The sequence below is a fragment of the Rhizophagus irregularis genome, chromosome 13 (assembly GCF_026210795.1).
Source record: "Rhizophagus irregularis chromosome 13, complete sequence".
Lineage (NCBI taxonomy): Eukaryota > Fungi > Glomeromycota > Glomeromycetes > Glomerales > Glomeraceae > Rhizophagus > Rhizophagus irregularis.
In genome coordinates this window covers 4,052,912-4,065,601 of record NC_089441.1, presented here as the reverse complement: position 1 = coordinate 4,065,601, position 12,690 = coordinate 4,052,912, and the positions used below count along the sequence as shown (strand labels likewise).

The 12,690-nt window shown below is 25.1% G+C and overlaps 2 protein-coding genes across 2 annotated transcripts; both read left to right on the top strand.

Moving 5' to 3' along the window:
* Positions 1-4,406: 4,406 nt before the first annotated feature.
* On the top strand, positions 4,407-8,511 carry OCT59_005501 (uncharacterized protein; the record flags this gene model as incomplete). The annotated part of the gene is made up of 11 exons (XM_025322045.2): positions 4,407-4,461; positions 4,541-4,612; positions 4,706-4,752; positions 4,828-5,038; positions 5,141-6,674; positions 6,749-6,872; positions 6,946-7,047; positions 7,119-7,222; positions 7,294-7,549; positions 7,646-7,760; positions 7,832-8,511. 11 exons carry the CDS (start codon positions 4,407-4,409, stop codon positions 8,182-8,184), a joined length of 2,973 nt encoding a protein of 990 aa, XP_025167287.2. The 3' UTR covers positions 8,185-8,511.
* A 590-nt stretch (positions 8,512-9,101) lies between these two features.
* On the top strand, positions 9,102-11,047 carry OCT59_005500 (uncharacterized protein; the record flags this gene model as incomplete). The annotated part of the gene is made up of 9 exons (XM_025322044.2): positions 9,102-9,135; positions 9,225-9,303; positions 9,527-9,585; positions 9,689-9,975; positions 10,135-10,257; positions 10,347-10,668; positions 10,745-10,773; positions 10,848-10,931; positions 11,012-11,047. The coding sequence occupies 9 exons, from the start codon at positions 9,102-9,104 to the stop codon at positions 11,045-11,047; spliced, it is 1,053 nt and encodes a 350-aa protein (XP_025167286.2).
* Positions 11,048-12,690: the final 1,643 nt, after the last annotated feature.

Below are 12,690 nucleotides of genomic sequence, written 5' to 3'. Positions count from 1 at the left end.
TGGAAAGCCTTTGATCTGGTCTATATGAACGAAAAAAGAGCTTGCCAATTGGATCACTGGATCTGAAGATATTTACGTTTTAAGTTAAGATATAAATTTTTAACATATATAGTAAGTGCTAAGAATTATATTAATTTAAAAGAAATATTTACCAAATTATAGTATAATAACATTAAATAAAAATTTTTTAATACTCATTTCCAATTTACTGTATATTATATAGTATTTTGTATAATAAAAATGTAATAAAATCAATATTTTAATTAAAGGTAGACAAATCAGCCCATATGTTATATAATTTTGCTTAATTTTCAAAAAAAAATGTAAATTATAGTTAAAGGGACGGATATTGCTAAAAATATAAGAAAACTTGGTTATTATGCTTCATAATGCTTAAATTTATATAAAGTAAAATAAATAATAATATATAAATAATTTATTTTTTGAAAAATTTCAAAAAAAATGATTGGCAAAAAATTACATAAACTATAAAATATAAATTTTTAGAAAAGTGTTTTAATTCAAGTTATTTAACTTAGAGGTAACTAAAATTAGCAAAACTTTTATTTTAAATATTTAAAAAAATTAAAATTACAATAATACTTTTTTCATTTTTTAAATATATATTCTTTTTAAGTAACCAATTTTAAAATATATGTATTTAAGGAGGTATTAAAGTATTATAAAAGTTATTAAATAATTAAAATTTAGAGAAATAATGAAATTTAAATTTTAGGATTTTTGATTTTCCTTTTTATATCATTATTTATTTTAAAAAATGCAAAATTAAAACATAATTCTGGCCAGAATTATACTAACTACAAGTGTCTAAAAATGGAAAATATGTAACATTGTTATGGTTTTAACCCTTCTTCTTTCCTTAAGAAATGATGTCATTTCTGTTTATCTTTTTACTGTAAAAATTTAAATTGTTTTTATTAATTAATTTTGCTTTAAATTTTAACTTTTTAAATATTAAATTTTTTTTAAAAAAAAAATTTATTTGAAATTATTAATATTAATTGTAGAAAAATATTTTACTATTATTTAGTGATTTATTATAATAAAATAAATCAAATAATTGTAAATTTATAATTTATAAAATATTTTTATTATTTTATTTTGTAAATTTAAATAAAATTTTTTTATTTATTTAAATATAAAAAAAGCAATTTATTTGTTTATAAAAGAGTGTATATTTGATTAAAGTAATAAATTATACTTTAAAAGTTATATAATATATAAATTTATAATATATATTAAAAAAAAGGTTTAATTTAAAAGTTTATTATATAAAAAAATTTTTATAAATATAATATAAAATCAAGGTAAAATTTTTTACTTCATATTAATATTATAATAATTATATTCCAATATACAATATTTAATCAATTAATATACTTTGCATATATTTTTATAAGTTTTTAAAATTTTTTTTTTTAGGTTATAATTTTTATGAAATTGTATAATATAATTTTAAATACTAGTGGATATTATCATTTTTTTTTAAAATTAAAATTTTTTCAATTTATTGTAATAAAGATATTATTTTTTATAATAATATTAGTTGATTAATAAATATTATATAATAATAATTAAATATTTTTCCGGTATAATAATTAAATATTAATATAACTATATAAGTATTATATATTTATCGGTATCCGATCAAAATCTCACAGTCACTTGCACGACTAACATAAGATCGACAACAAATTTTTTTAACAATCCAAATCTCGACAATCCAAAATCCCGAGATGTGTGTTCTAACAAAATAATTTGTTGCAATATGTAATATTTAGTTTAAATGTGGTAAATTTTATAAAATTGTCAGGATGTCGGTATAATGATTTGTCGGGATTTTGTAGTAAAACTAGCAAAAAAAGGATATTATTATTTTTAGAAAAATATATTTATTTTTATTAAAACTGAAATTATTATTATTGGTTAAAAAACTAATGCAAGTTAAAAACGGATAAAATTTATATTTTTCTTATTATATTGCAGTTTGAAAAATATGATAATAAAATATATTAATATAAATACATAATTGTTCACGATATTGGATCTAAATTTGTGAATAATTATTTAATTAAATTATTATTATAAGCATAATTATTGCAACATATTGTATACGATATACCCAACCATATTGCTGGACTTACATTTGTACCGCATAATTTGTAATTTAATTACTGTAGATCTTCATCGCCATGTCTTATCCATGTTAACATCTCTTAACAATCACTGATCTGTAAGTGGCAGAAAATCTTTCTATTTCATACATTAATTTAATTGGCTTATATAATCCTATTAATTGACGCTAGGAGACGAAACGATTGTCTATATATAATGTAATAATAAAATTTTTGCATAAACGTTAATTTTGATAAATGCAAAATTATTTGTTAGAATTATGACACTAGTAAATCATCATAAGAAATGCCAATTTGTTATTTGATTATAATAATAATTACATACATATCAATTACATAATTAAGATTAGCTGTCAATCAGCGAAACTATCAAGATGATCTGGTGATCCCCATGTTAAATTCGATTACCTAAACGGTTCAACGCGAAGCTTAATATGAATTTAAGCTTAAAACAAGCTAAACTATTGTGTGAGCTTAATGTATTAGTTAAACACTAAATTAGGATTAATTATAAAGAATGAATGAACCAATTTGGTAGATTAAAAAAGATTTAAATTAAACATTCTTAAAACTAATAAATTACTTTTTGAAACATAATTGAAGCTCAGCTCATGCCAAAAAAAAGTCTAAAAACAACCCGATGAATAAATCTCAGTTTAAGGATACAATTCAACATCCCTAATTTTTAATGTATTTTGAAGAAAAACTAGATGGATTAATCACATGTTTTCATTTTAATTCAATTAAGCTGAAACAACAATAATCTTTTTGCATGTGAGAATATGAGCGTAATAAAAGAAAATCATTCGACTAAAGTGGTTGGTCGGATCTTTGCTGGGTCAGATCTTGGTCGATCCCCTGTCAATAAAGAGAATATCATTTTATTTAGTAAATTTCTGATTCCGCAGTAAATTCTATTTATAGTTAATATATAAAATTGATTGTACGGTATTATTGTATGCCGTGTATCATCTTTCGGGCAGACGGAAAGAGGATTATTACAACTATTTTGCATTACCATTATTTCCGAATTTTGATCATTTGTGCAGGAGAAAAATTTTCGTTATTTGTTGTAAATAAAATTTTATTTATTCCGTGGATCTTTTTTATTATGTTCTTTTATGGTAAGCAACATATCATTACATAATAATTCAAAGATTATTACGGCGCAGAAATGTATCACGTGTAGTAAAATATTGATCTCCAAAATGGATGGAACCCATTATAAGCCCGAAATAGTAATTTTTGTATGCAAAAAAAGCAAAGAAAATCTTAATTTCTCAAATATTTGTTGGTGAAACTTTTTGACAAAAAGATTAATTTTAATTCGTAATTTAAAATGATTAATTGTAATGGATAATTCTTTAGATTCCATGTGATATGAATTTTTACACGTGGATTTCGTGGATTTCGTGTGTTTTCGTCTGTTTTCATGTATTTTTGTATATTTGTATCCAATAATATTTACTCAAGTATTACTATGAATGCTAAAAAATCTCCTAAATCTTTGCCACATTAAACTAACTTATCATACAAGAAATAGTTTCTTTCTTTAAGGATATTTCTAGACTATATTTACTTTTTATGATAATTTTAATGGTAACGGCCGAATTCTTCACTATAAAATATTTATTACAATGCCAAAATTGGACATCATTTAAGTGTAACACAAAAAAATAAATCCTCAGCCTATTAAAATTCTCCTTTGAGAAAGGTGCCGCTTGTCCTCTAGACCTAGAACAGTAAGTAATTCATTCTTCTTGTTTGGTAACGTTTCCGATCAAATATGAAAAAAAAAAATTTCTGGAGCCGTGATTCGTGACACCACATTAACAATACATATAAGCATGGAACCATAATTCAACTTTATTTGTAATTTTAGAAAAGGCTATTTTCATGTTCTTTCATATTTCAACAAAATTCTCTCCTTACGAAAAGTTTAATTAACCCTCTTTTATAGGTACTAATAACAAAAATTACTTAACTCATTTTAAACTTCAAACTTTTCCTATTTCTTAATTAGTTCTCCACCCTCCCTCTTTTTTTTATTTTATCGTTTTCTAAAACTTTTTCACTAACGTTTACAGTAAACGAAAAAATAAAATCGCTTGTAAAAAAATTTCTCCCTCCCATTTTAATTAATAAGTTAAATAAATTTAAAGGAAAATACTTTGTCAAATATTGTCCCTCAAAAATTCTTCATTTAAAAGAAGTGTATATAACCACTAAAAAAATCCCCTCTGTTGAAATATGATAACAAAAGATTCATCTAAACTTAAAAAATTAGTTGAATTTGCCGAAAAAGGTTTTTATATTAAATTAATTTTGCATTTTTTTATCATTTCTTAAAAATAAAAAAAATAAATAAATGCTCTTGATTATAGGCGGTATTGGAACATGTGTAGCTAGTCAAGATATAAGTGCAAAGTCTGAAGCAGATTTAATGTTTTATACTGGTAAAATCTCATTAATTATGTTTAAAAAAGCTACTTTTTAAAAAATCTTTAATCATATCTAATTATTAATAATATATCTTGACATTTTTATAGGAGAAGTTATAACTGTCTTGAAACATATTAAAGATGATATATATCTTGTAAGTTTCTTAAATATTCATATTTTCATTAAAGAAACAATTTTTTTTTTGATTTATATGTACCATTTTAATTAGGGATATTGTGAAGGGGTTATAGGGACATTTAAAGGTAAAACGGTTAAATTTAACGGATCTTTAAAAAATCCTAAATCAATGAAATCAGAAAAAAATATATCACCACCAAGTCAAAGTTCATCATCTGAAAATAATTATGATCAAAGCTCCCCCAAAAAGTCAAATTCTATTCAATCTTCAGATTCTGTAGATAAAAATTTAGGATTTTTAGGTATGTTTAATATTTAATTATAATTCAAGAAAATAAATAAATCTTTTTCTAAATGAAATTTTAATTAATTTAAATTTTTTAATTAAAAAAAAAAAAATTTAGATATAGAAAATAAATCACAATCACAGCCTATAATTAATATAATACCAGATCCTAGTGAAGATGTTAAAATAATTATTCCATCACGACGGTCATCATCTATAGCATCCGGACGTTCTACACCAGTGTCACCTCGTAAACTAAATACAATGCCACAGTTACAATCCAATCCAGAACCTATCATACCACAACGTCGAAATAATACTGTTCCAATAATATCTATAAGCCATGAAGAAGTAAATTCAAATCAACAGAATGATCAAATCATAAATGCTAATCCCAAAAATTTACCTCCCCAACAATCTCCGGTAAATAGTCAAAATCAAATTAAATATAGTGATCCATCATTTTCAAGGAATAATGATCAAATAGTTACTAGAGAACGTCAAAATTCTACTTCAGCAGTACCAGACAATAGACAAAATAACTTGCAAAATTCTCCAATAGGAAGACCTCGAGGTCGTAGTATGGTTAATGAACCAAAAGGTCGCCAAATTCCAGGAATATCAAATGCTTCAGTTCCTCGTCGTATAGAAACATCAAATCTACAGCGAAATGAACACCGTCGTTCAAGAAGCATTCCAAACATTAATCGTTCTTATGATTCACCATCAAGTTCCCCTATATCATCACCAAAATCTTTATATAATAAAAGACATTCTCAGACATTTGATTCACCAACTTCAATTACACCAAATCCTTTTCAATACAAGCCACGCGATCAAGCATTTAATGAAACTTTTACGGTTAATGGTAAAAGTATTCCATTAAGTTTACAACCTCGTTCATCTCCTGGTATGAAACAATCTTATAATGGTTATCCTAATAAAGTTAATGGTCAAAATTCACAAAAATATTCGATGGGAATCAATAAAGGCATTAATCAAAAATCTGTAATTGGTCATTATTCACCTTCAACTACACCTTTACCTTCACCAAAAATGCCACAAATAAAAGTTCTTCAAGAAGAAAATGTTGTTTTAAATAATCAGGATTCACCATCAACTACACCTTTACCTTCACCACGTTTCGCTCCTAGGAACATTCCTAATAATAATTTGAATTATGAAGGTCGTGTAACTGCTGCAAATACTCCAGCTCCGACACCTGTTATAATAACCCCTAAAATTACAATTGAAGATAGCGATTTGGATGATAGTGATCTTGACCAAGAAGAATCCTTAATTTCGTATAGATCATTTCGTAATAATTCAGCAAAATCATCATCATCATCATCATCATCATCTGATCCATCAAAACCTGCAGAAGCTCCTACTCTTAGAGTTGATTATTTTAGATCTGATACACCCGATACACCTTCGGAACAGCTGAGCGCAAATGAAAGCGAAGACATTAGTTCTGAAGATGAATATGAAAATAAAATTGAAGTAAAGGATGATTGTGAATCTGAAGCATCACAGCCTAGTAGATCTGCTAACAAGAAAAAGGATCAAATTCTTGCGATTGATGAATATGGGTTCGTTTATGACATTGCCGAAGAGGATATTCCTCCAGGAGCTGATAGAATTCAAAGAATGTTTGTATCTCAACATAAATATGTAAATTTATTTTTTGAGTCGGAAATTTTTTATTAATATTTATTTATTTTAGTATTCAAGCGCCGGGCGCAGAAGAGAAAACTACGCGTACAATCCGGTTATATCGTGAACGTGAAGCGAAATGGGTCGCTCTCCTTGGAAGCATGGATCCTGTTTTGTCCAGAGACTCTAGAAAGGTACAACCTAATTTTTTTTAAAAATTCCTATATCATTTTTTTTTCTTATTGTGAAATATTTTTCATTTTAAAGATCAAGAAACTGGTTCGTAGTGGAATTCCAGAATCAGTTCGTGGTAAAGCGTGGCAATTTATGGCTTGTGCGGACAGATACAGGAAACCTGGAGTTTTTGATGTAATTAATCACTTCTTAATTTCATTCTTTTAGTTATTGAAACGTTATTAAATTTACTTTATTAATTAAAGGATTTACGAAATAGAGAAAGACTTCCTATTTATGATGATATTGAAAGAGACATTAATCGGTGCTATCCAGATCATATTCATTTTCTTGGAGAGTCTAGTTTTGGGTATGTTAAAACAATTTTCTCCCTTCCTTGCCTTTCACTCTCTCTCTCTCTTACAAATTTATATTATCTAGGCAAGATGATCTTCATAATGTCTTAAAAGCTTATGCTCATTACAATCAAGCAGTAGGATATTGCCAAGGAATGGGACGTTTAGTTGGTATGATGTTGATGCAGATGCCAGCTGAAGATTCTTTTTGGTTGCTTGTTGCAACTATTGAAGAATATATGGTCGGATATTTCACTCCAACCTTATCTCAAGTTAAAATTGATTCGATAGTTTTTGAAAAATTGTTATTTGAGCATGATTCCAGGTTGGCACAACATTTGGTAATTATATCAAATTTGAATTTTTTTTTTTTTAAAAAAAAAAATGGTTTTCGGGAAAAAGGAATAATAATGAATATTTATTTATCAATAATTTAGGCCTCTAATGGTGTTGTTCCAATTATGTATATGACTCAATGGTTTATGACAATTTTTACTATGGCTTTACCATGGGCTTCAGTTTTACGAGTTTGGGATATATTTTATTTTGAAGGTTTGATATCATAATCATAATATTTTATGTACTTAAAAAGGCTAGGTTATTTACCTTATTTCTGCTTTTAGGGGTAAAATTATTTTTTAGGATTGGATTAGCTATTTTGGATTGTACAAAAGAACATTTACTTAAAAATTGTCCAACAAATGCGGAGTTACTTGGATTTTTATTACATATACCACATGAATTATTAACGCCAGATTTATTATTAGAAACAGCATTCAAAATTCGATTAAAGCGTAGTGCAATTAGAAGATTAACTAAAAGAGCTAACGCAATGGAAAAGAATAATGAAGGGTCAGATGCTTCCGCTACTGCTGCAGGTAGTATTAGAGAGACAAGAAGGGGATTAATGAAGAAATCTAAAAGTGTTGATAAGTTAAAGATTGATGGAATTGAATTTAAATTAGTTGGAGAATAAAGTTTTATTATATTTGTAACATTTTATCAAAAATCATTTTTAACCATTTTTTTTTATTTTCGAATATCTCATCCCTTCCTTATATTTTATATATTATTAACAATAACCCAATGTATAGCTTATCCATAGTTTAAAATAGAAAGGATGACGATATTTGAAGATTAGGAAATAGATCGAAAGAGAATGATTGGTTAGAAAAAAATTTTTTTGTGTTTAATATATTATATAATCATGTTGTGATGTACATAAAAAATTTTTTTGGGGCAATTCGGGGAGGGGACATATTATTATATTATGAATAAATATTTTTTATTTAATTTATTTATCACTTATTTTGGTACTAAAAGAATATATGAACACGGGAAATTTTTTTTTTTAATTGGCATAATTTCACTTCCTATTGAATAAATAAATTAATTTTTGATTGGAAACCATTAAAACTATTAAATGAATTATATAAATAAGAAGAACAATAAATTTAAAACGGAACTAAAATATTCCGCCACAAATATCATAAAATAGATGAATGGATTATGGATTAATAGATGAAACTTTATCCATCCCATCCATTCCAGGAGAAATAATCCCGAAGTCAAAACTAAAAAAATGGTAAATAACGTGTTTTTAATACAGTTTTTTGAAAGAAACGTAAAAGAAATGAAATCGAAAAGGATTGATATATAAAATTTCGTGTTTTAATTATTATTGATCACGATAATTCGATTAAATTTTTCATCCGGAACGATGACACCTTTGAATTCGTCGCGTTATAAATTTTCAATAAATTTCAATATTATTCATAAATTATTCGTGTTTTAAAAAATCTATTCATCAATTTTTGTATAAATTAAGTATTTACAGATGTAACCATGATTTTTTTTTAAACTCTTTCCTGATTTCAAACTTTTAAGTAAATAATGAGTGGATTAAATGATTGTAATATAATTCTTGGTAAGATTATTTTAAAAAAATATATAATAATAATAATAACACTTATGACGTTTTTTTTTTTTCACTTTAAATATTATAATTTGAGTTAGTTGAAAATATACCTTATGATACGAGCGAAACAAAGTTGAAAGAAATTTTTCAACAAGTGGGTCCTATAGTATCTTTTCGGTTTGTTGAAAATTTTTTATTATTATAAAATATACAGTATAAACAAATTTTATTTTTTTTTACGATATATATAAACAATTTTTTTACGAAATTCTACAGAAATTTTTTTTTTTTTTAGTGTATTTTTTTTTTATTTCTTTCTTTTATATTTATTTATATATGATATTATTAATTATTATTAAGTGATTAACTTTGATGATTTGATCTCGATTTTTTTATTAAGTCTTGTTTTTGATAAAGAAAATAAAAGATCTACAGGATATTGTTACTGCGAATATCACGGTAATTTATCTTTAACCATGCGAATTAATATAATCAGATATTGATAAATTATTATTTCTATTTTTATTTTAAAAAAAAAACCGATCAATTAAAAAAAAAAAAGATCCTGCTACTTCTGCAAGTGCTATAAGAAATTTAAATAATGTAGAAATGGAAGGACAAAAATTAAAAGTTGGATACGCTGATAATAAATCATCAACAATAACAAATGAAGTTTATAGATTAAATCCTTCTTTTAAATCGTCAGCCCAACAACTTTCTCAACAACAACAGAAATTATTACAACAATCATCCAATTCTGATTCTGATAAATCTGAATGTTCATCATCATCATCAAGATCATCCGGAATGAATGAAGAGCAACTTCTTGATGTTTTATTAACTTTACAAGTAAATTTATTATTATTATTATAATCATCATCATCATCATCATTATTATTATTAATTAGTTAATTAATTAATTAATTAATTAATTAATTATAATTTCCTCTTTTTCTAACCTCTCCATCGGCGGTGGAATTTAAAAAAAAAAAATCTTTATTCCCCCAGTTGTATTCTCAATCTACTAATGAAAATCAAGCTGGAGAATTATTATTACAAAATCCTCTATTAGCATATGATTTATTTAGAATTTTGTTTCAACTTGATCTAGTTGATGAGAACATTTTAAAGGTTAATTAAAAATTGATTTGTTATCATTATTATAAACATACATGAATATCATAAATATATAATTTTTTATCTCTTATTTGCGTTAATAGAAAATAGTATCTGAAAAACAACCAGAACGAACTTCTAATACAACAACAGTTCCCATAAACATGAATTGTCAAGACCTTACTCCAGAAATTTATAAACAACATCAAATACAACAATATCAATTATCTCAACAACAACAACAAATTCTGCAGCAGCAATATCAACAATTTTCACAACAATCACAGCAATATCAACAACAAGTTCAATTACAACATCAAAATATGTTCACACCATCACCAAATGTTATTGCTCAGCCTATTCAACAGCCCATACAACCAATTCAACCTTTGCCAGTCGGAACGAACTTGAATAACCCTTTTGTGGGTAAGATATTTTTTATTTATATATATACACTTAACAAATAATATCACAATATAAAGAATTTTCATATTTCAATTAGGTGAATTGCAAATTCAAGAACAAAATGCTGTAAGTATTTTAAACAACTTAATAAATTAAGTATTATAAATAAACATGTATCGCTTAAATTGTTATTTCTTTAGGCACTTATTTTACAACTTCTTAATCTCACACCTCAACAAATTGATATGTTTCCTCCTGATCAACGCAATCGTATTTTAACTTTGGTAAGTTAAATAAAAAAAGTAAATATATATTTTTTTTTAAAGAAAAATATTTAACCAAAATTTAATAATAAAAATAATAGCAACAGCAAATTTTTCTTCACGCTAGAAGAATTTAACTGTATTTGTCCTATACATCTATAAATGCAAAAAATCGTGATCTGCGTTAATAGAAGTTGTTATTCTATTCAAATAAAAAAAATTCAGCTAAGAATTTACATTAATAATTTCATAATAAATAATTTTAATTTACCTTTTCTACGGATTAATAATTTTTGATCATGCCTTTTGGTTTAAATAATTATCAGACAATAATTCTCTTCGAATCAATAAAATATATAATTCAAAATAACTATTTTTTTAAATTATTCTCTCTTGTACTGTATATGATTTTCCATGAAAACTTACAATCATTTATTTCAAATTCTTTCAAATTCTCCTTCATTTTCTCTAATTAATTTTTCATAGGATTTATTACATTGCCAATTACCTTTGTTAAATAAAATTAATTTTAGATTTGATCCAAAATATGGAACCAATTATGTTCGATTGCAAACTTCTCTTCGATTACTTTACTAAAATGAGATTTTCTAGATAGTTTCAAAAGAGAATATAAAACTCTCTTTTGGACAAATTGCCATGTATCCAGATGTTCAATGCAATGAATTAGATCCTTCAAGAATTTCGTTACGAGCAACTGTGATATTAGTCATCACAATTTTTATAAAAAGTTTGCTTCAAATCCATTTCTTTAAATTGATGGGATTACTTTCATATTGTTTCTCCGTTAATCCTATTTAGTAATTAGAAAGATGGAATCAATGCGTGATGTCTATTCTTATATTTGAATGAAAATAATCAAAGGAATTTTAAAAAATTGATGATTTCAATACAAAACTGGTTGATTTAAAAGCAATAAACTTGGTGGAATAATTTGTTTAATAATTGTTGAGGTGTTAGATACTGCAGGTCATGTGATTTAACATATAAATGAGTCAAAGTCAAAGTCATCCGAGTCATCAAACATCAGCAGTAGTTTTCGCTTATTGTGAATATAATATAAACAATAATTGTTCTATTATATGGCTACACCCTTTGTGTGTTAAACAGTTTCTATTGAAATTTACTAAAGATAATGGCTCAGTTAGGTTCTTTATAGCGTCAGAAATATAATCATCCAGTTTAGATATGATGTACAACATTTATATACGGTTTTGATTAAATAATTATTCCTATGATTAGTTTATTATTTGACACGAAAGAATTAGGTGATAAAAAAGACTAGAATACAATAGAGAATCAGAAGAGAAAGAAAGTCTAGAAGACAATAGAAAGTCAGAAGAGAAAGAAAGTCTAGAAGATAATAAAGAATCAGGGGAGAAAGAAAATCTAGAAGATAAATAGAGAATCAGAAGTGAAAAAAAAATCTAGAAGATCCAAGCAGGATAAATTTGGAAAATTCGATCTCCATCTAGGTAAATATTTATGCGTTTTTTTTAATTCATTGTCTTTTTGTTCAATATTTTTAACTATTCATTTTTCTTTAATTAATTCCTATATTTTTTTTTTATTTTGAGTTTGTTAGCATCATGCTTTTTTATCCTTTTTTTTTAATAATACATTTAATGATTAATTTTAATACAAACATTGAATCAACATTTCCTAAAATCAATTCCACAATATATCCAGATATTACGAATATTTCAACTGATTTTTATGATGCGGTAATAACTATCGGATGGTAGATTATCAATATTTCAAA